General features: G+C 43.1%; 1 protein-coding gene across 3 annotated transcripts; it reads right to left on the bottom strand.

Moving 5' to 3' along the window:
* Positions 1–51: 51 nt before the first annotated feature.
* SRPK1 (SRSF protein kinase 1) lies at positions 52–27,482 on the bottom strand. Of its 3 annotated transcripts, none has more exons than XM_030473460.1 (16): positions 27,427–27,482; positions 27,278–27,338; positions 15,174–15,292; positions 13,333–13,441; positions 12,906–12,993; positions 12,600–12,692; positions 11,060–11,161; positions 10,226–10,391; positions 9,523–9,548; positions 8,820–9,033; positions 8,139–8,561; positions 6,412–6,512; positions 5,426–5,533; positions 4,045–4,114; positions 3,528–3,620; positions 52–2,510 (listed from the first exon to the last, which is right to left on the bottom strand). In XM_030473460.1, exons 1-16 carry the CDS (start codon positions 27,437–27,439, stop codon positions 2,326–2,328), a joined length of 1,971 nt encoding a protein of 656 aa, XP_030329320.1. In that variant the 5' UTR covers positions 27,440–27,482; the 3' UTR covers positions 52–2,325. The 3 variants fall into 3 exon arrangements, with proteins under 3 accessions (XP_030329320.1, XP_030329321.1, XP_030329323.1); XM_030473461.1 differs by having other exon boundaries at positions 543–2,510; positions 11,060–11,166; positions 12,605–12,692; XM_030473463.1 differs by lacking the exons at positions 27,278–27,338; positions 27,427–27,482 and adding an exon at positions 18,471–19,656 and having other exon boundaries at positions 543–2,510.
* Between the last annotated feature and the right edge of the window lie 508 nt (positions 27,483–27,990).

Genomic DNA, 27,990 nt, shown 5'->3' with positions numbered 1-27,990 from the left:
CTGTTTATTGTTACGGCTTTCACAAGGAAAAAATAAGACAAAGCACCCAAGTAGAAAGAATAAAAATGTATTTTCCTTCAGGTTTTAGACTGACACAGCAAGTACAAATCCTTTAGTGTGAGCACTTTATGGCAATTTGGAGATTTAACAAACCCCAAGCGAATGAGCACACGGTACAAGACTGAATCCTGACAGTGGCTTCTGCAGGTCTTCAACTCACAAGCTGGCTCTAGCCTTGGCCATCATGGGAAGAACCTGCCTCCTCCAGTCTGGTGTGGCAGAGGGAAGGAGCTCTTGGAGTTGAAGGTACAGATCCCTTCTAGGAAAAGATCTTTCATGGGCCAGTCTCAAGTGCACAGGACCAGGTGAGCTTTACAGACAACAGAAATTGTTTGCCCTGTCAATGTTATCTTCACAGTATGCAGAGAGCAGGTATCTTGGAACCCAGTCCTGTCTGCAGTCCTTCTGTAACAGGTATGGAAGCAACACGCAACTAGAGAATTCCAGGTGAAAGGGGAAAAGTCAAATCAGCAGGTTAAAACTCTTTTGGTATATGACCTTCCTTTAATTTTAGATTATATGCATAGAGAACCTGATCTACCCCTAAAAGGACATGCAGCATGATTTGCATTATAAGCCCAATCAGGCACTGGACCAGAGAAACTCTTTTCAAGTGGATTAAATGACACCAAGGTTTATGAATCAATGATCTTTACAAACCAGATTCCCAAACACTCATACGGAAGCGACACATTAACACTGGTCTGGGCAGCTTTGGCAGTGTAATCCTCTTGGATTGCATCTACGTGGCCTCCAGCATTTTCCTGCTGTGACTTCTGGCCTCTGAGAGCCACCACAAATCCAAAGGCCTGTTTGGTCCGGGGTAAGGAAGTGCCTCTGAAGTCTCAATGCTGCCAAATCTTGCTTTAGAGTAGAGTAGGATGCACTGAATCTGTAATAGGATCAGCGAGTCTAGAAGAAGCCATCATAAAACTATCAAATGCCACAGTGATTTAATTAAAATTAACTCATTTCCTCATTATATCCAACCCCCTCTGAGCTTATATAGAAACCCCACAGAACATTCGGACTTGGGGTAACACTAGAAACAGCTTCTAATCCAGTTCTACCTGGAAAAAGTCCACTTTTGCTACCTCTCCTTGTGCTAACGGCCTAGAAAATAAAAGGCAGTCCCATCCTGGGAAGTTCTTTCTGAAGGCCAGCACCTGAAGCAAGCGAAAGGAAAAAAAAGTCTTTACATTGGGCCTTCAAGTGTTGATTTGGAAAGTCAAGGGCTATAGTGTGGCTGTCATACAGATGCCACTCGGGAAAATATTGAATGGTCAGAAATTAAAAGCCAGAGTAAACTGCCTCAGTGAAAGCCAATCACTCATGGATACAGCAGCTGCCTCAAGCAAGGCAAAAAAGTGCCACTAAGGGATTAAAAAAAAACAATAACAAAAAACCTTACAGCTCACTAAAATGCTTCAAGAGTTGCCTGCAACAAGGATCCCTCTCTGCAGCCAAAGGGTGCACCCATCTGTACGCTGAGGATTGTGCGTGGAGTCAGTTCCAGCTTTTGCTTGTCACCTTTGAGGCACAGGCATTGCAGTAGAAAATGTCACCAACTTCAGAAACTATTCTATGTGGGCACAGGGAAGGATAAAGTAAAGGAGCAGGACACTTTGGAGGAAGAACTAAAGGATCCTAAAACCTAGGTTTAAATAGCTCTTTTCAAAAGGTTTAAGCAGCTAGAACTAAAATTATGTGAGTGGAAAGCAAAGAATGCAGCAGGCACCTTGAAAACGATGGAGGATTTCACGGCCTTTGCTCTACAAGGAACTAATGCCACCTTGGTGCCATCTGTTACTTCTCACCCCATTTCTGGATCAACAGCGGGAAATCGACTCCTGAGTCAGGGAGATAAGGAGGTGTTCAGATCTTCACACCCTCCCTCGTGAAGAGAGTTGAAATTTAGCTAAGGAAGCTTATCTGAGCACAGCTGAGCTCACATCTGTAACAAACGGCACATAACAGTGAGAAGACTCACAGGAAAAACTTCATATTCTACTCAATCAGTCTTTGGCGAAGCCCAATCAAGGCAAAACACAGATGATGCCCGCTGGCTGAGGAGAGTCCCCATGGAGTCACACAAGCAAAGTCAGCAGAACAGGTTAGATTTATCTAAAATCTTGGAAGCCTTGAAGGAAGAACTTCACACTGAAAATGAACAAGGATAAAAGAAGATCTGGGGAAGGGGCAGCTGGGTGCATGTAGGCTATGCTGTAAACCAGAGTGTAGTGCTGTGGCATTGGGTTGAAGCTTCTAGGAGTTAAGCCAGGGGTGCCTGAGACACTCTGCTGCTGTAGCTCGTTTCTCTGGGATCAGCTCCAACATAGGTAATAAGAAGTCTGTGAATGCAGCTGCCTCGTCTTGGGACCACTCGTATTTTTCCACCAAGACTTCAAAAAGGCCCCAGGGCTTCAGTTTAGTGATGTGCTTCAGGTCACCTGAAAACCAAGACAGACAGGTGAAGTGTGAGACATGGGAACAGAGCAGCTGAACAAAATAGGCCAAAAGGCTGAACAAGACAGACTGAGCTCAGAAACTGTTCTAATAGTCAGGCACAGGGACCATAAAATGGTAAGGCATGTTGAAGGAAGAAAAATTATACTAAACCCCCTTTACTATCCACTTTTGAAGACTGTTCTATAAATGTACTTCCTTGAGGGCTTCTTTATTTTTCCCTCCTGCTATTTCTGGTCCAATATCAGCAAATATTAACTTCATTAAATCATCAATTACACCAGTTGACATGACAGGTAACTGTGCCAAAGACTCTGGAATATATGCAATACATAGAATCACAGAATGGTTTGGGTTGGAAAAGACCTTAAGATCATCCAATTCCAACCCCCCTGCTGTGGGCAGGGACACCTCACACTAGACCATGTTGCCCAAGGGTCTGTCCAATACATGCAGCACTGTCTGACGAAGCAATACACTACTGACAAAAAAGAGTTTGTTTTGTTTAATATAAGTATTATACCTCCTTCTTGAGGCTCAATATACTTCTGGGGTACTTAGGGCTTTATGATAATGGTATAATGTGTCCTGAGCAACATGGCACAGGATGCAAGGCACTATTTAAGTGTCTGGCATGCTAGAAATGGAATAAAAGTTGTCTAGAGAAGACTTCAAAGATGATTCAACACCTCCAGCTGACAAAGATCAGCTAAATAAAGCCAAATCAAGTCTGAAGAAGTATCTACAGTACTGTTTTTCTCCCTGCTGCATTTGATCAACATCAAGATGTCAAGTACTAGGATGTAGGATACTTTAAGCAGTCAGACAAGAATGCCTTATATTTAGCTGTAGTTTTATGATAAAGCCTTTCATAAAAGAAAGGAAAGGCTTGAAGAGGCATCTTTGGAAGCATCTGTTGTAAACTGGGATTTCCAGCAAGGCACTCATGTATTTGGGGGAGGGGATGAGGGGTAAGAGACATTTGCTTTGTTTCCTTTTACCTTTTTTGGTGAAAAACTCCTTGGAATATTTTCCTGCCAAAATGAGCTTGCGAGGTATCTTCCCCAGAAGTTCTATGATCAATGCAATGTGATCTGCAGTTTTTCAAGAGAAAAGACAATGAGACAAATCCACCCAAGACACCTCTATGCCCCAGTTCCCTTCTCTGCGATATAAGGACAAAGCCATCATCTCCCTTAAAAATCACTTTGAGATCCACTTTGAAATCAGATTACACTAAGCAATGAGAAAGTCAAGGGGGAAGGGGAATAAAAAGGAAAGGAGAATTTGAGGTATGATCAGTTTGAGAAGCATGGTAAGAGAATAAGCAGCAGGAGGAATGGGAAACACCAGAACAAGAACATGGACTTTACTGCACGGTGTGTTACCACAGAGCACAGTTGGATCTTTTTGCAAGGAGCCTTTGCATTGCTAACTCACAAGAGAAGGCTCATTCTGAGGAAGCAACCATTGTATTTCATGTCTCATTTTAAAAAGGAAAGACTTTGACAAACATACCTTCATCCCGTGAGTAATCCTCCCCGGAATGAGGCTCGAACAGATAGTCTCCTGTTGCTAATTCAAAGGCCTAAACAAACAGAAAGGAGCATGTTAAATCACTTAAATACACCTCACACAGTCGCATGTGCTGCAGGGTGATTCTGTATCTCTGTGTGGGCTAGAAGCAAAGTAGTGGGAAAACCTGCAGAACTCTGGTACACCATTATCAGCTTAAGATGTGCAATTAACTTGCAACACTTTGAACAACTGCATTAAAAACCATCCTAGGCATAGCTAGGATAAACTTGCATCAAGTAATCCTGTGTGGAATGGTACAAAGGCATTTCACACACTCAGCCTCTTTGCATCATTTTGCAAAATGCTGTTGAGGCAATGTCCAAACTCTAGATTGTGGGGGTTTTTTTCCACAAAGTTTCTCCTCTCTCCCCTAATTTCAGACAGAAAAAGACCTTTTTCAAACAGTTAATAATCTCTGAACATTTCTCTGTAGATACCAAACCATGTTTTAAATGAGAAAAACATTTGCATTCATTTCAACTCCCCATTCCTAAATTTCAGGGCACCTTTACCCTTTACATATTCACTTTTAATCAAAACAGAAACCCCTGACCTGTATTCTTAAGTTTTCTTTACAGACTGCTGTTGTCAAACTATTCAATCAGGCACTTGGAGTAACCACTGGGTAATTCTGGCCACACGTTCTGCAGAGTCAACATGACCCTATCACATACTCTTCTACTACATTCATCCAAGACAGTGAAAATGATTTCACTTGCTATTTTCCAAGCTTAAAATATAAAAGCCAAGCTTGGATTTGCAGAAGACACAGAATGAAGACACCAGAGGCACACAGAGGAACTGGCTAGACTGATTTGGTTTTTTAATTACCATATTCTACATTTGCCAGCTACTGCAGGAACAGCTTCAGCCTCATCTCAGCATTACTCAGATTATATGATTATTCCAAACACACAGAGGATGATTAAAATATGAAATTTTTGCCATTCATGCCAATGAAATATGCAGAAGATAATTAAAATCTGAAATTGTACTGAAGACATCTGTGAAACAGTGCTGGATGCAGCAGAAAGGCTCTTGTCTTCAGAACTGCATAGTTGCCTTGTTTTTCCAATCATCTTCGAAATCTGCTGGTGCTATAGAACAAAACTAACTTTCAAAAGGAAAGCCACACATGGCAAAGAAAATAAAGAAACCACTCTGGTATGGAAACATGGTAATCAGCAAGTCTGGAAGTTGGCTTTACACCTGGGAGGGTTTTTTGCCAGGCTGGGTTAGTAACTCAGCAGCCCAGAGCACACACGAGCTGCCCCCAGTGCTCCATGGAAGCAGTTGGAAATCCCCTAGTGACAGCACTCACCATACATGCCGTGCTCCAGATGTCAGCAGGGGTGTTATATCCTGATCCTATCAACACCTCCAAGGATCGGTACTGTCTTGTCTGGATGTCTTCAGTGAAGTGCTTGTGCTAAACAGAAGAAATGTTTTACTGAACAGTTGTGACACTTTACAAGAGGAGAATCAACAACTTGGAAGGCCAGAGCAGATCAAAGCTCATTCCCGTGGTATTTCATCTGAATTTTACATCCTCATTCAATATTTATCTTCCTACAAATACTGTTCAAATGCTCTACATGAGACACTCGAGTACAGCAAACCACAAAAACAGCATAAGGGAAGGCTGTTTGAGAAGCTGCATCCTCTCCTATCCGAGCATGACTCAGCTACCTTAAAGCAAAGCAACACCAATGTAAGAGACCTCCCTGTCAGATACTGCAAGCCTGACATGCAGTTCTGAGTCTAAGACTCATCTCTCCCATATGATCTGAAGTATTTTGCCATTTAAGCAGCCAAGAAAAATAGACATTTCTTCTACATGAAATGTCAAACATCTAAAAGAAGAACATCACAAGCAAAGAATAAAACTATGAGTCTCTTTCATGTGCTGATGAATCCACTGAAGAGGTTTGACAAGCTAATGAACTACAGCACCAGCACATCAGAGGGATTGTTTGCAACTTTCTCATTCTCCAAGAGCACAACAGACTCCTTCAGAAGTTTCACATACGCAGATTTCTACACACTAGATGTGTCACTGGTCAGAGGTGTATCACAAGTCATCTAATGACCACTGTGACACCCAGAACAGAGGCTGAAATGATCTGTTAAAGGATCATTTCTTTCTTTGCATCCCTGCCCACATCTCTTTTTCCCCCCAAAGCAGTTTCAAACTGTTGCTACCTTCGCAAGCAGGTCTAAGATAGATCTATTTTGCAGATTCTTTTCCATCTTGGCATCTTGTGAATGAATTATCAGGTTTAAAGTGTGAAAAGACTGAACACTTACCACCCAGCAGGCATTTCCTAGGTCAGCTATCTTCACTTTGAGCTTATCTGCATTCTTGGGCTCAAGAGGATTAAGAAGGAAATTCCCAGCAGTTGATTTTCCTAGAGGCAACATGTACAACAGCTGATTAAAGCTACATGGACAGTGTTACCATCTGTCACCCAAATCCTATTGCACTCCCCCTACACAAGAAAGGTTTCACAGATCGGAACGTTTCCCTGTCCAAAGCCTGGGTATAAAAATCAGCATCAGTCTGCACTGTGAACAGCTTCCACTATCAGGACCCAAGTGGTGTTAGAAAGCAGGAGGACAAGTGTAGGCAAGGGGGACTGTTTCCGAGGCTCTTTGCACAGCCTTAAAAAGTCTGTTTCTAGACAGGACAGATTTAAATAAGGGCATGGCCAAAAAACAAAACAACCCTCTCAACCCTTAAGTCTTCCTAAATCTTTGAAGGAGGAGACTCCACATATTAGAGCATCCTTCTGACATACCCATCACTCACTGCTGCAATACACAGTTTCAAGAGTTAAAAACTTGGGAAAAACCACAGTGACACAGCAGAGAGCAAAAATATTAAGTCAGTAAATTACATCCAACTGAAGCTCTAAAACTTCGGAGAGCTGTGAAAAGCAAAAGACACCTCATCTTATCTAGCAGGGGCATCCAACTAAATGCAGTTCAAGTTTAAATTTTATTTGCTACTTTTCATCCCTGCAACTTTCCAGCAATAATCTGCCAAGAAAAGGGTACAGGAAGGTTTTCAGGAAGAACTGTAGATGTTAATTTCTCCTTCCTTCTCCAAGCAGATATACTGTGCCTGATCTTGACCCAAAGTGCAAGAGGACAGGTTTAGCAATTGATTGAAGTTTTTTTAACACAGACACCCCTAGAATGTGTTTAAACTGCTGTTCACCACTGTGCGTCTTATGCTCTCCTAAACCCCCAAGACTTACTGTTTTTTCCCACAGAAACAAATCATGTTTAAACAAAAGCATTAAAGAGGGTTTTTTCCCCATGCTGTATAAGCTTTGTTTCAGTCAGGCTGCATTTCCAGTTCTGGGAGAGCATTTACTTATATTAAGTAACTGAGAGGAGTTACCTGTGCTCCATGTTCAGAACTATCAGAACACACTGAACGGTATTTATCCCATAATTTAACAGCCAGTGACTACTTGTAGACTTACATTTCTAACAATGAAAATCAAGTAAGCAACACCTGATACAAAGGAGGAAACGTTCCTATACTGAAAAACAAACGTATAGGTATTTAAAAGTGGGAATACTTACGCATTCAATAGTCAAAACTACAACTGGAAGCTACAAACAGTGAATGTGTCAGAGTAGGACTGTCATGTTAATTACTCCTGGCAGGAAAACACTCAAACAGATGGTTCTGATCACTTCAAATCTAGATTAGATCTTAGACAGAAGCTCTTCCCTGTGAGGGTGCTGAGGCGCTGGCACAGGGTGCCCAGAGAAGCTGTGGCTGCCCCATCCCTGGCAGTGTTCAAGGCCAGGTTGGACACAGGGGCTTGGAGCAACCTGCTCTAGTGGAAGGTGTCCCTGCCCGTGGCAGGGGGTTGGAGCTGGATGAGCTTTAAGGTCCCTTCCAACACAAACCATTCAGCCTACAAAATGGAGGTTCCTATTAATACCCTGGAGTGTTGGAACACAACTCTCCCACACCAAGGAGAAAGAAGCCCTTTCTTACACGGTTCCTCTTATACCTTTGTTGTCTGATGGGTTATTATTCTCATTCTCGTCCTCTGAAGGTATTTCTGTTCGGATGCTTTCTTGAAAATGGTTAATCTCCTGCTCATTGAATGATTGCTCTTCGTTGGACGTGGGCTGACACACCATGGAATCTTCTGAAGCTAAGGGCACAAAGGAGTCCGACATTGCTTCTTGAGGCCTGTTCTCCAAGTCACCGTTACGCTGACTGTAATCACAACTATGCAAGTTCTTCTTCTGTGTAAGAGGATGATCACCACAGTCATTGGCATTATGAAGGTCATCCTCAAGTTGCACAGATCCTTGATTGCCAGAGTCTGGGAAGTCCGTCATTTGTACCACTCCATTGCAGTTTATTTCTGTTAAGCATTTTTCCACACTGCTTTCCATTAGAACAGATTGCTCCTGTACAACTTCAGCTGCAAGAGTGGAAAAGAAGATCATAGTCTAAACGAAGTAACAGCTGAAGCTGTTCAAGGGAGCCCTCAGAAGCAGGAGGCTCTCAACATGTAATTTATGAATTCAGTTCGTAATAGGAAATGTCCTAGGCTCTTTAGATGGGCAGAATGCAATGGAAATAGGTTAAGTAAGAGCCACCTCTACTAAAGGTGCTCACTCGTGCCAGCACAAGTGAAAGGACAACACTCTGCTACTTTAGGAATACTTTAGGTCCATACCTGTCTTTTTGCTGGCATTTTCTTCTGGTGGGCTAACTTTTATGAGCATTTCCAGAGGGCTCTGAGCTTCTTCCTCTTCTTCAGGTTGTGCCTGCCCAGGGCTTGCTTCCTTCTCCATTTCTTCTATCTCTTGCATTCGCTTCTCTAACAACTCAGCCTGTCGTTTCTGCTTCTTTTTCAACTTCTTTTTCTTATTCTTTGACATTTTGTCAGCCTACGTGGAAGCAAGCAGAGAAATTGGCCTGAACGTTTTGTAGTTCAGCAAATCTAAAATGCGTCAAGTTTATTTTATTTTAGAGCTGAGGAAACAGTCTGGGATGAGAACTCTGGAGACAGTTCTTCCCAATAAAAAGCACACATTAAGGTTTTTAGAACAGTTGTCTATGGCTCTTAGAGCATTTCTGTCCTAACCTGAGAAACCTGCAGTATTCTCCAGATGAGGAACTGCAGACTCCACAGAATAAAGCCACCTTCACAACAGACCCTGAGACCATCAAAAAGACTACTCATTCTGGTGCTATATGAGCTAATACTACTTACATCTCCAAGACCACATTGAACCTGCTGCCTATGTCTGTGACAAACACAAATCATTTTTCCTTTTGATACAAGGTTGCTTTCCCTTAATGTTGACTGCATTATGAAAGGATGCAGTAATACTCTAAGCAGATGGATGCTTACACGTGAGAATTATTACACTTACTGGTTTTGGCTGTGGTGCAGTGCTCACTGAAAGGGAAAGGAAGAGCAGTAAATTAGTATGTTTGTATGAAAAAACTGCAACTGTATTCTTATCTTAAAGGTAAGCTTTCTGCTATGTGGTTTGGTAACATTTAAAAGATATCAGCAAATGTTATTTTGAAGGCTCATTTTTCTACAGAAGTACAAGAAGAATAAAAAGAGAATAACATGAAATGCATAATTAGAATTCCAGAGAATAGACTTGCTTGACTGATATCAAAGACTTAAACTTCCTGTCATGCAGCTTCATTTGCTGCATGTATTATGCATCTTACTAAAAAGAAAATGCAAACCAAAGCATTAAAATACCAAAGTTCAGGGAGCTTCCCTAAGCTATGCTACAATGGGCTCAGCTAAATGTTGGGGTTGTAAGATTATGACTAACAGAGCCTTCCAACACACTGCAGTTGCTCTTCACAACTAGTCACAGGTACAGTGGATATCCTGAAGAGAAACACAAGGAACTGGGAATGAGAGGAAGTTTGCTCTCAGATCTTTAGGGATGTTGCATGTTAAGGAAGCCGTTTCTGTTACAAGCTTTCCAGACTTCTGCAAACTAACACCAGGTAAATCATCTTTTTTCCACTGTACTCACCCTACTGTGAATAGTGATAATTTTGGGGGGTGTGTGGGAAATAGCACCAATTTTCAGGAAAAAAAGTCACCTGCAGAGCCAGATGGTGGGGGAGCCCCAGATCTCTGCCACTCTGTTGCTTCTGCAGCCAGCCTGCGGATGTACTGGTCGTTCACACACAAGAGAATGTTCTCAGGTTTAATGTCAGTGTGAATGATTCGACACTTTGTGTGCAAGTAATCCAAACCCTGAAGAACCTGCAGAGAAGGAAACTGATCCTTAGAAAAAGCAAAGAATGAGCAAATGGAGAGTGAAGGGAAAATGCAAAATTGCCTAGGATGACCACTGAACCCGAAGGGCTTCTGTGAGAATACTCCAGGTTAGAGCTAATATGATCAGTGGTTACTACTCAGTTCCAGGAAATACAGATTCACACACAGATTTTAGCTATGAACTTAAAATACTGTCTCTTTACTCTCATAACTTAATCACAATTGAAAATCTAATCTTAACACCCTACAATAAAATCATGTTTTCCTCCTCCCCTCCACCTCACATGTAGGTGTGTGGTACTTCTTAGGCAACCATCCAGTATGAAGAACAGGTTTCTCTTGCTCTTCCCATCATTAAGCACCATATTTACTGAGACAGAGTTTAAAAGAAAAATATTTGCACTTATAAGGAATAACCAGGGTAACAAAAGGTTAAAAGCAAAGCTGGCCTCCCACCATGGTTCAAGTGTCAGAAAGTAAGTATCTGTAGCAGGTTTTTGCAGTAGAGAAAGGAAATATTAACCCAAGAATTACTTTTTTTTGCATGAGAGAGATACCAGTGATTTTTGTTTTCTTCGATCTGAGAAGGATTAGTGAAAGAGTTCTCACTGGGTCGAGTGGAACAGTGCAGTCAGAACTGAACTGGAACTGACCTGTTTGATGATCTTTTTGACACAAGGGAGTGGAAGCCCCTGATAATTTGACTTGATGATCCATTTCAGAAGATGATGCCCTAGAACTTCAAACACCATACAAATATCTGGAGCTCGGTCAAGGAAAAAGATGGACATCCTGAACCAAGGAGCCCTAAAGTCCCAGGACTGAGGATCAAAAGAAATCCATACCAGTTAAATGCTTTGTATTAAAGAACTCTCATCCTTCTGACACAAGCTGCCTTCCTTAACAGTACCATCCTGTCCTACACATCAGTGTTGTTACCTAAAGCACAGAGGGATGGAGATGGTTAGGACAATAGTCCTAACACAGCAGCAGCAATCTCCTGCTTTGAGTGAAAGCCAGTTACACAAGCAAGAGTGCATTAGTAGCTCCTGCTAGTATTGAGACAGCTTTCAGCCAACGGTGTACATTTTGGAACAACCTAGGCTCCTGCCCCAGGCAAAACTTGATGCCAGATCATTCTGTACCAGCACTACCTGAAAAGATAATAAAATCTGCATTTCATAAGTTTTCTTTGGAACATTCTCCACCCTCCCTTGCCTCTTTACCAGCAAAACAAACTTTTGACAAGCCTCGACTTCAACAATATTTACATTATCTGCCTTTTGTCTGTAAGTTCTGAACAGCTACAGTCACTCCAGTGACACTTTCTTATTGTGCCTTTGCTTTAGAAGCTGAACTTCCAGGAGTTTATTAGACTGCTTTTCTTCTACACTGGCAGAAAGTGTTTCACAAGAGTGAAATAAATACAAGACGAACTCAACATTTACTTGATGCTAAATACCAGAAAAAAGTCAATAGAGGAAATACATTATGGGGCTACTACTTTCTAGAAGCGTTAGAAGGTTTAGAGCCTACAGCTCACTGAAATCAAATTCAAGGTAAAGTGGAAACAAGCACAAAAGTCCAACTTTCCTATTTTAAGGGTTCATTACTGGGACCTGCCACAAATCACTGCCCATAAGAAGACTGTTCACAGAACTAGAGGGGATTTTCAAAGCAATACACTTTAAACCTCCTAACAATTTTGATGAAGTCCAAGGTAAGATGCTTTCATAACTAGAAACCCACCTTATTATCAAGTTACAGCCTGCATGTGTTTGCTGTTTTTACTTACTCATCTTAGCATTTTGTAGTGTTTTATTTCATTAAGGGGTTACTACCAGGCTGCCTGTGAAACTGAGGGGTGGTGATAGAAGGGCTCTTCCCACAGAGGTACCTTGGACACTGAGCTATTCAGTCCTGAATCAGAAAGCAGAAGCAGCCACCCTCATGTTAACATGATCTCTCGTGTCAAAAGTGTGACTAAGCAGTACAGTCTCCACCTCTTGCACATATTATGTCAGGCTGAATGATCCTTCTCGAGCTGAGCAGGCAGTTCTGAGGCAGGTAATTCGACAGCAAGTTTCCTTGGGCAGTGAAAGGGCTGCCTGGGCATTGCTCAGCAGCCCTGCTGTGACAGCTACCCAGCGAACTCCCTTCTTTATGCAATTCTTTGTCTTTACTCCTCAAAAGGATATGAGAACCATTAACTCCTGAAATCTTGAAGTCATCTAATAACTGAACAACTCTCTCTTTACTTGGATCATTTGGATCGCTGTTGCGGACCTGCAGAGAAAATAAAAAAGGTTTGTGTTTCTTGAGATAATTACCAGGCAAGAACATATCTTGAAGTCAGATCAACTGCATTACTGTTAGGCTCCTCTCCAAGTTCTCTGCAGTTAGATGACCCAGAATCAAACATGATAAATGTGAACTCCCCCAATTAATTAAAAAATAAAATAATAATAAAACATTAGAACCCCACTCTCGGGCACTCACCGATTTTAGCAACTTGATTTCATCCAGTGCTGTTTCTGTGTAGTGCTCTGCACTCTTCACCACCTTCATTGCCACAAATCTCCTCCCTCTACACACACAGAGTAAGTAAATTGGAGACTGTTAACACTCAAAGAACTTATTCTCCAGGATTATACTAATTCTTTTGCGTATAAGAGAGCTACTTATTTAAGGCATCATGGAAAAATAAGGTTTAAGCACTCATGAAGATTGTCTTTGAGTCTTTTTTAATAGTCATTTCTCATAAAATAATAGGTCAGAGACTGCCAAACACACAAGCACTCTTTCCACATACATGGTTTGTTCTGTTAATTCCCTCCTGCACACTTGTCTGCGCAATATAAAAAGAAATTCTTGTGTTAGAATGTGCATTCCCACCAGAAACCCCAGCTAGAACAGAAAGACTTACTGGATGTCCCAAGCTAGCCACACAGTGGAAAAGTGGCCCCATCCAAGCTTCCGAATCACGTGGTATCGTCCATTAAAGAGATCTCCTATTTTCACCAGGTGATAACCACCTAGAAAAAACAGTGGGAAAGTTATATGAAGGGATCTCACAAGCACTGAAGAGCAGGTCTGTGGAACAAGCATCACAACTTGAGGCAGACTTGATGTGTTTTACATTTTTAATCATATAAACAAATGCAAATGTTTCTTTAACTGGATCTCACTGGAATAAATACACAGCATGCCAGAGGAAGGGCTGTCAACAACCCTCTAGTTGACTGAAAAGCTTTAATATAATTGAACTAGAATGACTGAGTTTTCCTCCTTTTTTAATGCGGGTCATCACTGCAGCAGCACAAAAGAGTATTTCTTCACTGAAAGCATCTGAAGTCTGCTGGGCTGGGCACCTTTGGAAAGCACTGCTTCTGATGTTCAGTAGCTGAATCTTACAGCTGAATACCAGCATTGCTCTGCCCTCGTAACATGAAAGAGAACTGAACTCCAGACCCCAGTGGAGTTCCCCTGCAACTGCTTTCCTGACTGAAAGGCACCTTGCCATTTAACATGACTGCAAATAGGAAAGTCTCCTCCCTGTACCCCCAGTATTCCTCAAGCTGCTGACTATGCAGGAGGATTCCATGACAGAAGCAAAGACACAAAGACATAATGGAATTTGCAGAAAACAGAATGCAGAGAATAAACTGTTAAGGTATAAATTTTTGCCAGAATCTGGAATGAAACCCTAGATTCCAGGCACTTACTCTTCAATTGTGGCGAGCAAGTACCACCCATGAAACACGTGCTTTGCCAGGAAGATTTGCCTCTCTTGATTGACTGGTTCACAAACAAGATGCAGAATTACTACCCATTACTTCATTAGCTCCAGCAGCAGAAGTCCCTTTTCTTCACTCGAAGATTTCAGTTACAACAGTGACAGCTGTACTGACTGCAGTCACACAATGGCTTTTTCTTCTTCCCACTTGCTTTACAACTAACAAAATCCCACAAATACTTGGGTAGGACGCTAAAAGTAATGTAAACGTTTTGAAGTAAAGCACTGAAGCAGAAGAAACATTGCAACTCAAGTTCCTTGTGCTATTTTACTTTGCATTTTTTATATACATTTGTTACATTCTTCTCCCTGTCTTTATATATAAAGAATATCAGAGAAGTAGTCTTACAAAGCACTTGGAGGTGGGGGCACATATTCAAGCGTCTAGTAATTGATGAGTTGAATTTGTCTGATCAGTGTTCTGTCATTTTTTAAAGTATTTGCTATGTTAAAACCAGCCTGACCCTTTTGATATAGGATTATATACTGTGATATTTCCATTCGCTCTCTATTTAGTTTCTACTCTGAGAAAGAGTGGAAGACTCTATTTGCACACACAAAGTTATCTGAAGAACGGATACAAAGATGATCTTCAAAAGAAAACAACGAAGAATTTGAAACTGATTTGAAGGATTTGAAAGTGTCCTTTTTCTGATGAAAATCAGTAAGGAATTGAACGCCTACTTGCTTTTACCAATTCTGAAAGGCCTCTGGCACAGAGATAAAGCTAACAGCTTTAAACACACGCATTAAAACCAGCTCCAACTCAAATCTTGACTGATAGCAGAGGGAACCCTGGAAAATAGTTTATCCTTTTCAGGTTAGCTTGAAAAACATTACTATTGCCATACAGTTCCAAAAACCAGTTAAAGTAAGAGGGAGTCTATTTTCATTCTCTGTAGTAGATTGAAAAACGAAGGAAATTCTTGGTTACACTGAAAATCCTGTGCCTGAAACATGCAAGTTCTCACCTTTACAGTAATCATTTGGATCCTCTTGTTCATCATCATCTGATCCCAGGATTTCTTCCTCTTGCTCTGGAATATCATTCTCTGAATGAGCAGCAGGGCCCCGATGCTGAGTGTCGGGTCTGAAAGAGAACACACTGCATGTCTCACACACGTTACTCTTCAGTTCAGTAGCTTTCATTTCACGTGAGGGATTGCTGATAACAGAGGAGACACAATTATCAGCCTCCAGAAATCTATTTTCACATTTAAATGCTTTTATTCCTAAGCTAGTATAGAAGTAGACAAAAACAACTTTTCAGATACTAGTGAGAAATACAACTTCATGCCCTAGATTCATTTTTACAGTGGAACAAAGAAAAGACTGGACAAGAGAGCAACTTAAAAGCTTAGTAATCCCACCAACACATTACTGAACCCCTTCTCAGCTTTTCATTCAGTGAGGACTTCTCTAAAGCAGATTTATATTTTAAGATGTCGCCTCATATAAAACCTGAAGATTTAAATGCTCATTAATGTTATCTTAAAGACTAACATCAATTAATTTTTACTCCTTTGAAAAAAAAATTAAACTGGTGGTTTAGAACTTGCTCCTGTTGTTCCTTTCACCTTTAAGGTCAAATAAACATTTAATGATCCTTCTGCTTCTAACACTTCAGAAATCTAAACCCCACAATACTGTGCTGGCTTTCTCCTGCTCTCAACGTGGTGGGCTGCATCCCTAGTCTGTGTCTTCACTGAAGGTCTAAAGTTGGTGACAGTTGTCCGAGCTGTGGTGAGTGGGAATCCACAAGGCAGATGTTCTGTCAACCCTTCCAAGAGCTTGTGACCGCAGATGGATTGAGATCAGGCACCAAGGTGGTATTTTCTTTCTACTCCCACATTTATAAATAAAACCAATTTTGTGTGTTTAACTTTTGCTAAATGTGTTACTCCAAGTTCCTGCTCGTGAAGATCATGTTGGCAAAGGCCACTGCATTGCTCTCAAGCATTTGAGCTGTGGCTGAGTTCCCTGAGCTAAGACATCCCCACATCCCCTGTACCCCAACTGCTCCTCCGTGGTAGCCCACCACTTACAGCCAAACAGCTCCTGAAATGATAATACTAAACCAGGTAAGTTATTTACTTTATGTCCTGGGTTCAGCATTACAGGGAATGGTTAAATGTCTACAAGGTTTAATCTTCACTATCCTTTTGTTCAAAGCAAGGACATGAAAACAATGCCTACAGCCCATTTGCATTATCGAGGTTTAATGGAAAAGCACTGCAGGATACCAACACTGAGCTTTTCTTCTTAGAAGTATGAAATATTAAATAAAGCTGGAGTTGTCCAAAGAGGTAGGCAACACATTTCTTTACAGCAATGGATGTGGATATGCTAGTGCATGTGGGCTTTTGGATCAGTTCTTGTAACTTATAACCGAGTTGGAGCCCTGCACATCATATCAGGGCTGTCCCACTAATCTTATTCCACAGGACAAATTTAGTATTTCAATTTTGAGTAGTTATACAGCAGAATGAAGGTTCAGCATTTACCTACTACCCATGCACTCTGCTGAGACTTCATACATTAAATACATTACTACACATTAAGGCTATGGCCATCTTAAATATCTATGGAGCATAAAAAGGAAGAAATCAGCATTCCAATCTGATCATGACTGAATTTGTAGCCATTTACTATCTGGAACTGAAGTTCGTTAAAGCAAAGAGGAGCTACAAAGGTCATCCTGGGCACAATTAAACCACTCACCATTTACTTTCAGTCTGTTGCAAGTCCTGCTGATATCTTAATTCAGGTAGAGATAAGCAACACAGATTCGTGATCCTAAACCATAAAACAAGCCTGCCAGACAGTCCGTTCCACTGCTGCCAGGCTAATAAGACATATATTAACAACCCTGTAGCTTGATCCAGCCTCAGATACTTAGTATTTAGACTTTCTGCCCCCATGAGCCACAGAATTACAAGTCAGGGGTAGGTAAAAGGAAACTGGAAAGTCTTGGAGGTCAAAATGCTACTTTACAAGCTGCATGCCTTTGGGGACAACTAAGCTGCGAATAAAGTCACACTGTCTGCAAATGAAGAGCAGGCAGCAAAAGCAAGAAAGGCGCCATGGACAGAATGGTTGAAGGGGAGACTGGATGCTCCCTATATAACAGATCCTATGGACAGGGTAAAGTCAGGAGGCAGAATTGGATAGAAAGGAGGATTTAAGGCCAGTAGCCACATCCATAGCATAAGTAGTAAAGAGCATTTCTCCAAACACCATTTAAAGATTTTCATTTTTGTAATTGTGGAAGATGTAGGGGTTCAAGTGGATTCAAAAGAAAACTAATGTGAAGAACCACTGATGCAGATGGAAACGTCAGGCCACTCTGCAGCCTGAGTGCTTTGCAATAATAGTAATTTCATGCATCAAGGAAGAAGTTACTGGAAGCACTAAACCCATTCTCTCAGAAAGGGCTGACGAATCGCGCTGCCGACAGCCTCGTACCTGGCACACCCTGTAGTCTGCATCTGAGGCTGTCCTGGGGATCCAAAAGCATTTTGCTTCTATATTATCATCTATTATACCAACTATGTGATGGTGAGCCACATTCAGGTCACGTACATTTCTATGGTGCTATTTCCTTTATGAAATCACCACCAAAACACATCTCACTCCTTTCCCTCCCTGTGAACATTCATTAGATGTTACTACATCCCACCACCTTTTTCCCCCCAAAGTGAGCATGTCAACTGCAGACAGAGACTTGAGCAGTGCAGAATGTGTTAATACCAAAGAAAAACAGATACACAAAACCACAACCCTCATCCATCTGCTTCCTCACACACACAGTACTCAAAAAACCACAAAAGGCAGCTAAAGACAGCAGAAAAATCCTTATCCTGTATTCTAAGATGACAACTGAAACAGCTGCCAGCAACACTGCAAAATGCACATAAAATATATGAAGAGCCTACAAAAATGGTTAGACATTAAAAAAATCAAGTGTTCTGGGGTACTTTTTTGCACAGCCATCTCTGTTCTACTTAAGAACATCTTGATCATCTTTTACTTTTGCTATTTCATCATCAGAATTCACTGCATTTGCAGGGTCTCTCTACAACTATAGAGCAATATTTTACTTAAGGAAAACAACGTGGAACAGCAATGCTAAGGCAAAATGCTATGTGTGTTATCCATATCTAACCACATCCACATCTAGACCCTCCCAAAAGTCCTTATTCTCTCAGGAATGCCTGAAGAAGTGCAAATTCATAAGATGAAGAAAAAAACTGAAGAGGGTAACATACCTGCATGAAGCACGGCCTCCCATTGATAAAGATATTCCTGAAGACAGCCCAATAGTTTTGGAAAGAGCCATTAAAGCCCAGCTGCCACACTGGTCAGAAAGAGGGGGACATCAAGGGCAGGCAGAGGGGCTGGTTCTTCTCGAACGCAGCAAAGCTTTGTGCAAGAGTGAGGGAGAAGAGGGATTTGCCTCCACCACCTAGCTGCAGCTGCACAGCACTGCATTGCAGGTGAAGGGCCTTGCTGCAAGGCTGGGGGTTGCTCTCAGCTGATCTCCCTGCAAATTCAGTCATGTTAGGGGTTGAGCATAAAGAGATTCATCTCCTTCTCTTGATGTTTACACCCTGTCTCAATCTTCCCTCTAATGAAATTAGAAATTCAGTCAGATACTTCATTTCATCTTCCTTGAACAAGCCGGTTTTATTTGCCTATTCAATAGTCCACTGGATTCAAAGCGTGGAAATGGAGACAAGGATCATGGTAATTGCTGACATTCTTTTGATACAGGAATGCCAGCACAATCACACAGGAGAGAAAGGGCCTTCAAAGTAAAAATTAATTTTCTGAAGTAATTCCAAACCTCCCCATCCAGTGTTACACAGAAAACTGATCCTTTATGCTTAAAAGTAACAAAACAAGCAGGCAAAGGAGTCAAATCTTCCTTAAAAAGGGTGAACTGAGTGTTTTTCACAGCATCAGGCACTTAACATCATCGTCTGATGTAGAAGAATTAACCAGCCATTTCCTGTGCCTGTTTATCCTGTTGATTTATGCAAGTGATGGGGAAACATGTCAGCAACAACATGACATGGCAAGTAGTCATTTAGAGATTTTCCCTGCTGTGGAGGGCTGTGCATTAGTGAAAGACACTCTGAAGCTGGCTCTGCAGTTTTAAACCAAGGAGAATTGGATTCATCTGATTGTAGATCTAAAATATTTTCACCTCAAAATGATGTTCAAATTTCAGGGAGCTTTTAACAGATTCACAGTGCCAAACATTAGAAAAGGCATTAACAAGATGCAATATTTTCCACTGCAGACAAGATTTTGCTCCACGTTGATTGAATCCATCACCGGACAACTCTGTTCCCCTCTGCAACGCCCAGCAGGGATAGTAACAGTTATTTGCAGGAACTAAGATTTCAGTCAGTCACTCATTCCTTACAGAAAGTGTTCAAAGAGTTTGGAAAAAGGCTTTTGTATTCTCCTGCCAGTTTGCCACAGAATCACTTATCCGGTCCACACACTAAAAATAAAGTAAAAAGCAATTAAGAATGATGTGTGTTCTTATAGATTTGCACTGAGGTAGATCCAACAGCATCAGGAGGATGAGAAGATGGGAGACCACAGTCATGCCTGTTAGCAGAGGCAGTGTAATGAAACGCAGTGCTCTTGGTGCTGTAGAGCAGCACCAGCACGGGCCCCTTGGCTGCCTCTATAGATTACCAGTGAAGCCATCACAGTGGTCAAGTCTCCACACGCAACTTCACCACCAAACCTCAGAACTTGTTTTCTCCACCCTGATAACTTACATAAAACACTTGGAGAGGTGTGTTGCTCTCCTAGTCAAGAGCATTAAGATCGACATCTTTAAAACTCTATTTTGTACAGGAAGTGTTTCTCCCTGTCCCCAAAATGGCAGAAGTACCACCCATGCTACCTTCCTACCTGCTTTGAGCAGATACAGAAGCAGAGCCCCATCCACCTCCAAGCAAGGAAGGCAGCATTTAATACAAATGCCTTTTCTCACACCAATCATACTTATATATGTGCTAACAAAAAAGATACTCTCACTCCTCTTCACCTCAGTTTCCTTGATACTCGCAGGGATGATGCCCATCTGCTTTCCTAAGTGATTTTTAAGCTGCCTGCAGCACAATCTTTACAAACACAGTCATTCCTTATTTGTAAGCTCGAATGACACACCTGAAACATCCATCCCCAAAGAGAATTTAGTTCAGGGAATGCAAGGCTAATGAGGAATCCAGCTCATACTGCAGGAGCCGCAGGTAAGAGCCCTGTAACACACCCAGGGACTCCTGCATTGCTTTCCACCTCAACCACCCAGCCAGGGATAACCAGGGCTGCATACCTACTGCAGCCAGAGCTTGCTCCAAGTGCTGCTGAGGATTCCTTGTTTTCATTTGGGGAAAGGGGGGAAAAAACCCTCCATACGGGATGGTGAAAAGCCAAGATTTCAAATTTCTCTCCCATTTTCACATGCATCAAGACAATGCCTCTTTAAGGGAAATACGCTTGCCAGACTGCATCTCATTACTGTGCTGTAGTGCGCCTGTAATTCCAAGATCATGTTAAGGCACATCTAGTCAGAACGACTGCTTCTGGTGCCAGCCTCCAGCACTTATATACACATATCTGCTGGCAAACCCAGGGATTGATAAATATTGTATTGCTTAGGCTCAAACTTTCACTATGAATTCAGGTCTGAGATGATGGAAGTATTTTCCTTGCTTGTATGCACTTTACCTTTGTGCTCAAGAAGTTTTTGAGGGGATTTGAGGGAATTACAAATCATAGATTAGGAGTGGAGACTTCAAAGTCTATAACCCACATTATTTTGTGATTATTGCCATTCATTCGCTCCTGCATCCCTATTTTCCTGAATACAGTATTTTCTGCCAGTAGGGCAGATGCACAATACTTGCTGCTGTGGGGCAGCCCTCCCAGGGCTACACGAACACCACTGCTGAGACCTTCAGAGGACTGGAGATGGTCTAACATTTCGTTTTGAAGGAACAGTGCTCAGAGGTACCAAGACACACTTTTATTTAGTGGGTCCGTGGGAGTTCAGTCTGAACATAGGTAGTAATTTCACAGGAGAACAGTAGCACTGCACACAAATAACAGAGGCAATCAAGTCTCCTGCTCCCCATACCCACTCCCCCACACAAGCATTTAACAAGCTGTTTGTAGAACCGTCTGCTGTTCCAGCTATTCCAAACCAAAGGACTTCCATGGAAACCAGCAGATCTGCAGTTGTGTCCTGTCACAGTCTGATAATCACTTCTGTATGTGAATGAAAAAATCCTGTGGGCGATGCATTCTGACTCTACCTTAAACTTATGTTCAAAAGAGTTATGAAAGATGTAGCCCTGGTATTAATTATGAAAGACAGGTGAGGAAAACATAATCCAAGATCCTGATCCCAGGCCAAGTTTTGAATAAGGAAGTTGAGGAAGAACATGAGAGGGCTATCAGAACTCCAGGGCTCCACAAAGGCAGCAACAAAGCAATGCAAGCAAGAGATGCAATAAGAAACTGGGAAGTATCAGACTTCTGATCAGAAACTTCTGCTCCCCAGACAGCACAGATGGAAAAATCACCAACTTCCCTGTCTCTCTTCACAGCAACTCTATTGAGGAGGAAGAAAGAAGTGAGGCTTCACTGCATGTCACAAGTCTGACCAGAAGACTGCAGACAACTGGAAACCAGTTTCTTGAAAATACCAGATATTGCAGGCATTTGGGAAAAGGGAGAAGTAAAACAGCGGTATGGTACCAACCAGCTCTGCAACTGCCCTCCTTCCAGCGGCAGAGGGAGCCAGAACAACTACTACTTAGGCTTGAGGAAGAAAATGCAGCTCAATATACAGACCAGAGATCCCTGATTCAGGATTCTGAAAAAGAAAGGGAACTCTTAAAAGAAGAATTGGAAGAAGTGCTGTCTGGAAAAGAAGCACTTCAACACAATCTCCAGGAGCTGAAGAACGCCAGTGAAAAAACAAGGACTGAAAATGAAGATCTTTTAAGCTAATATTGAAGGGCTCACTTAAAGACTTGCTTTTTATGAAAGTCAACATACAAGAACAGCAAAAAGGATCAGAAAAACAAGACTTAAAATTTCCTTCTGGAACAAAAGGAAACTGAACTTAGAAATGAGAAAGACAAACAGAGTTCTCTAAAGAACTCAGTAAATCTGTAAGAAAGGATTAAATAAATTCACCAGTACACACAGAAGAAAGTGCTTCAGCTCGTGCACATTTTTCAGAACAAGCCACACACTGTAACTGTGTGACTGCCACTACCTTTGTAGTTATTCAGGCTCACAAAAATAATGTTCTGCTTTGAGGCACAACTGGTTCAACATCCCTTATACAGAACTGCAGGGTTTGTGCACGAGTCAGCCAGCTTGTCCTGGAACAAAAGACACTGCTGAAGCAAGACACTGGACTTGATGAAACAGCATGATCATCTGGGCCTGCCAACGACACACACATCACCTACAGGTCATACAGCCCTGTAGCCCAGTTCTAGTAACATGCTGTTTTTCTTCATTTCAGAGAAAATGAGGTGTAACAGAACTATTTGTTCAGTATCTTGGCTGTTTTTCTTTGAATCTGGATGGGGGTTTTTAGCCTGTTTTTAAAACTCTGGGTCTTAATCTCAGTAGTAATCTAAAACCTCATTTTTTTCCCTAGGACAAAGAGAACAGTTTGAGTTTCTCAGGGTTTGCAACATACAACATAGAAAAAAATAACCCCACAGTATTTTACTGGCAGTTATAGTCTAACAGTCAAATATGCCTGATTCCATTACAAATTAATAAAGCCATGGGTAGAGCACATCTGTATTTGTATTTTAGTTCAAATAGAAGCTTGTGTTTTCAAACAGAAGCTCAGTTTTGAAGTACTAGATCTTCCTCACGTATCAGGCTTTGGTTCACACAGCTCAACAGTCTTAGAGCACAAGGCACTAATCTCTTTGCAATGAAAGCATGCAGATGGCATGCTCCAGTATCACTTCAGCCAGGAACGGACGCTCTATCCACACATGAGCTAAGTCCAAGCAACATTCCCCTCCAAACAGCATTTGGGGTCTTTAAAAAAATCAAGCTTGAAAGCTCCTGTTTGCCTGCACTGCTTCCTGAACAGACTCTGCCTTACTGCACCAAAGCATTACTGCACACACGCGGTGCGGGGACCTGCAAAGCAAGCAGCAGCCACCTCGTGGTGACTGAAGGGCTGAACTGCTCAACTGCCATCACTCCTTCCTCCTGCTGCTCTTATGGACATCCCCATCCAGCACTGCTCACACACCACCACAACACAGGAATTCTGTTCTCACTTCCCTACAACTCAGACCAGGAAAAAGAGCACAAGAAGCATTCCCAGAAAAGCACTGCACAGCTCCTTCACCCTCCTAAGTACTGCTGTAAATAGGCCCAACACATTTGTCTGTCAACACCAAACTCCAAAGACACTATTAACTGCTTCAAAGTGCAAAGATTCTCTGCATTTTGGACAACTGGGCAAAAATAACTACCTGGATGCACCTGAGCAGATACAGCTGTTGGAAGAATTTAAGTTATTAAAGTTTTAGTAAGAAAAAAGCTTGGACGCATACAAGCTCCTTTTTAAAAGATGGGCTTTTTTTGATCACCTTTGGGAATCAACTGACCTTTAGTGCCCAAGATGTTCACAGCTCATGAAATGATAAATTAATACATCTGATACTTCCCCAGATAGCTTTCAGCAAAGCTATCTTTTGGCAGCAGTACATACTGCAGTAGCCTACGTACCAAACTCCCTGGACTTTATTAGCAACTACAGCTGTGACATGCGTATTTCCTGACACGTTCTTAGCATTAAGGAAAAGACTAGTAGAAGGTTGCCCCTCATTCTCCAAAAATAATTCACAGAAATTTTCATCCTAATTCCTTGCCTTTTTGATGGAAAAGACTGAGACAAGAAGAAATTGAAACTGATATTCTTCCAACTCCACAATGGCAGACACGGGACCAACGAAGTGGGCAAGGAGAAGCTTCCTAAGCAGATCTGAGACATCTGGTTTCATGGTTCTGCCAGATTACCAAAAGATTAAGGGTAATTTTACTGGAGTGAGAAGACACGGATACCTCTCCTTTGTATTACCAAGCAACTTTGCCTGCGCCCTTTCCACAGAGGAGTAATGTTAGGACAAATGCACACTCACAGAATCCCAGACTGTTTGGGGTGGAAAGGACCCTAAAGCTCCTCCAGTTCCAACCCCCGTGCAACGGGACTGAAGGACAAGATCTCCTTGTAAACATGCTCTTGAAAAACAGAACAAAAGAACCAGGAAGGTGTGATATTAGAGGACACAAATGAAAGTGTGAGTGTTCTCGGTGCAGAGAGGAGGCGTTCAGTGGAGAGGTTATGGCAGATACAAGCTGGAAGAGAGAGATAAAGCAGAGAGAAGCAAAAAAAGTCTACCTGAAGAGCTGGAGGGACCTTTGCTGAATGTATAAAAGCAGAGCAAGGCAGGGGAGCTGTGCGCTGCCATCATCATTCTATGTTTTACCCAGCATAGAATGGTTAGAGTGAGGAGGGACCTTAAAGCTCATCCAGTTCCAACCCCTGCCATGGGCAGGGACACCTTCCACTAGAGCAGGTTGCTCCAAGCCCCTGTGTCCAACCTGGCCTTGAACACTGCCAGGGATGGGGCAGCCACAGCTTCTCTGGGCACCCTGTGCCAGCGCCTCAGCACCCTCACAGGGAAGAGCTTCTGCCTCAGAGCTCATCTCAATCTCCCCTCTGGCAGGTTAAAGCCATTCCCCCTCGTCCTAGGGGGACATTCACTCCACTGATAGCAAATAAAACTTTTAAGACAGGAAGGATGGGAAGAAACAGGAACATCCTGAATTTGTGGGAAATGAAGAACTTGGTTGACCTTCGCATTTAAAAAACCCATCATCATCTACATGGAACTTTAATTAGCACTTACAAGGGTTTTCTGAAAATAGCCAGTTTAGGCTGGTTTTGCCTGAACCTAAACAACAGCAGTTTTAACTACTGAACAGTGAAAAAAAGCACTACCATTCCTGGTTGGTACTATACACAGCCCATTTTGATTATTCTTATCTAAGTGGGTTTTTTGGTTGTTTTTAACTTGATTGGGAAACTTAAAGCAGGTGTAGTTCATTTCTAAAGTGAAAGCTATTTTGAATTGCTCTTAATCCCTTCAGAACATTCTCTGCATTTTTATAGTTACCCATAATAAGATAATTGCTAATACTTACCAATCTTAACCTTTTAAAATCAGTCGTTTCATGCTTTTTACTGCCCTTCATCTAGCAAAAATTACGTGTGTGATCTAACCAACTGCAAAGGAACATTAGATGTTAAAAGGATGTTCCATGTGGTTTCAAGTTTAGATTTTATGGAAAAAAGTCTTGCAACAACCCAACTAAGCTTATTTTAGAAGATTTAACTAGAGCAGCTTTGTATTTAAATAGCATAAATGTTGTGGAGCTGCACCTAAAGTCTGAGGCTGACACTGGGTTCTTTTTGTGGTACAACATAAAACATGAAGTACATATAAAGTACATGCAAGTTCCAGAGGCAGGATCTAAGAAACCCACAGTACCAGGAAACAGAGTTGAAGTATGATGTCTAAGAAGATAAATGCAGCATTTACAACTAGTATAGTTCTTCACTCAAATCAAGCTTAGTGGTAAAGCCACCAACTAAGCAGCAGCGCAGTTAACCTGTTCAGGCTATGTGGTTAAAAGGAGTTTTAAAAAACCAGCCAGAAGTGAGTTACCATTCAGCAACCTCGGAATTGAGACAGAAATGGGTCTTTCCAACTGCAGGACTCTGTGGGCGGAGTCAGTATTGTCTGTCTGCAGCCAGGCAAGAAAAAGTAACAGGTATAGAATTAAACAACGAATTATTCATTCAGAAATTAGGATGCAGATCATGCTTAGGAAGAGGAGAGCTCTTAAGAAATTATCCTAATGCTGCCTTCAAGAAATACCAGGAACACGGAAACTTAAGGCACTCCTGGAGTTTAACCAATGCTCTTCACCCCTCAGAAGCCCCAGCTCTAACCAACCGAATATTTGTTGGAAGCATCCAGAAAGTATTTTAAATCCTCGTGATTTGTCCGAGGAAGTTACTAAGAAAGCATCAAAGAAACCCCCCTCCAACTCCCCCTCAAAGTCTTACTCACTGAATAGCTTTGGTTTTAAGCACCAGCGAGCATAAAACCTCCTGAGGTACCTGTGTTTTTACACAAATAAGGAGCATTTTACTGAATACACAGCACTGGCACGAAGATTTCCATCACCTTTCACTCTAAAGGCATCCCGAGCAGCACTGAAGGCAGTACTTAATGCAGTCTGGTGGGAGCCATTGTTTAGTATTTACCCGAGATCCTTTAATTTTATATCTGCATCCAAAAGTTCACCACATATAAAGGCTTGTGACATTCCTGCGGTAGGACAGAAGCCACAGGAAAGCATCAAAGGTAGAGAAAGAAGTCAACTACACATCACAGCGTTCCTACGGCAAGATTAAATAATAAAAGGCAAGGGGAGGTGGGGAAAGAGTCAAGAGAAGCTGGTTCCTAAAGACAGCAGTTACTGCGCTGCTCGGGGGGGTCAGAGAAGAGAGATGCCGCCGGCAGTCACCCAGGCACAGCGCGGGGCTGAGGGACGGGGCCTGCGGGGACACAGCAGGGCCCGAAGCGGTTGAGCACGACCGCAGCTCACCACCAAGCGCCGGGGCCGCGGAGCCTCCTCACCCCCGGCAGCTCCGCTCCGCAGCACGCCCAGGAACCCGCGGCGGGGCCCGGCGGGGAGCGGGTCAGCAAAACCCGCCGCCCCGGGCCACGAGCCGCCTGCTCGTGCCGCAGAACGTGCCTTCAATTAAACCCGCCTCCAACACCCGCCTAGCCCGAAGGGTCTGCAGGCTCCGCCGTCCCGCCAGCCCCGTCCCCGCGGGCAGGGCCGGCGGTAACAAAGAGGCGGCAGGAGGCAGCGCTGGGGCGGCGGGAGCTGCCGCCTGAGGGGGAGCGGGGGCCGCACTCACTTCCTCTGGGCCTTGTCCTTCTTGGCTTTGGTCCGCTTCTTCCGGGCCTGCAGCGCTAGCACTGAGGGGAGAGAAGGGAAAGGGCGGTGAGTGTCGGCGGGGGGAGCACCGCGCGGGGCTCGAGCGGCGCGGGTCGGTGCTGGTCTCACCTTTCCGCTCCATGGCCGACAGCGCCGGGTGTCCCTCCCCCCGCACCCGGACGCGCACGCGCGCCTTGGGCACCTGCGCGCGCCGCCCCGCGGCCTCATCCTCGCTGGAGCTCGAGCTGCTCCAGCGCCCGCCCGCCGCATGGCGGCGCTGCCAGTGCACCGGCATCGGGGCTGCGCCGCGCTGCGCAGGCGCGGGGCGGGGGCGGGCGGCGGTGGCGGCGGCGCGGGGATCCCGCCGGCGGCTGAGGCGGCAGTGGCGGCTGTGACGTCAGCGCTGCGCACGCGGCGGCCGTTTGACAGCCCGCTGTGTGGTGAATGGCGTCAGTGTGGATCCTGGAATGGTTTGTGTGGAAGAGACCTTAAAGCTCCTCCAGTTCCAACCCCCTGCCACGGGCAGGGACACCTTCCACTAGAGCAGGTTGCTCCAAGCCCCTGTGTCCAACCTGGCCTTGAACACTGCCAGGGATGGGGCAGCCACAGCTGCTCTGGGCACCCTGTGCCAGCGCCTCAGCACCCTCACAGGGAAGAACTTCTGCCTAATATCTAACCTGAACTTCCCCTGTT

This window comes from Strigops habroptila, chromosome 18 (genome assembly GCF_004027225.2).
Source record: "Strigops habroptila isolate Jane chromosome 18, bStrHab1.2.pri, whole genome shotgun sequence".
Lineage (NCBI taxonomy): Eukaryota > Metazoa > Chordata > Aves > Psittaciformes > Psittacidae > Strigops > Strigops habroptila.
Note: the sequence above shows the minus strand (reverse complement) of the source record. Positions and strands in the feature narration are given on the sequence as shown.

Bases quoted from the DNA above. Each gene is read 5' to 3' on its own strand.
- SRPK1 (XM_030473460.1), bottom strand. The intron at 10,392-11,059 runs GTCAGTTCCAGT...CCTTCTCTGCAG, and splicing joins TCAAAAAGATCATCAAACAG to GTTCTTCAGGGTTTGGATTA. The intron at 6,513-8,138 runs GTATAAGAGGAA...TGTTGCCTCTAG, and splicing joins TAACCCATCAGACAACAAAG to GAAAATCAACTGCTGGGAAT.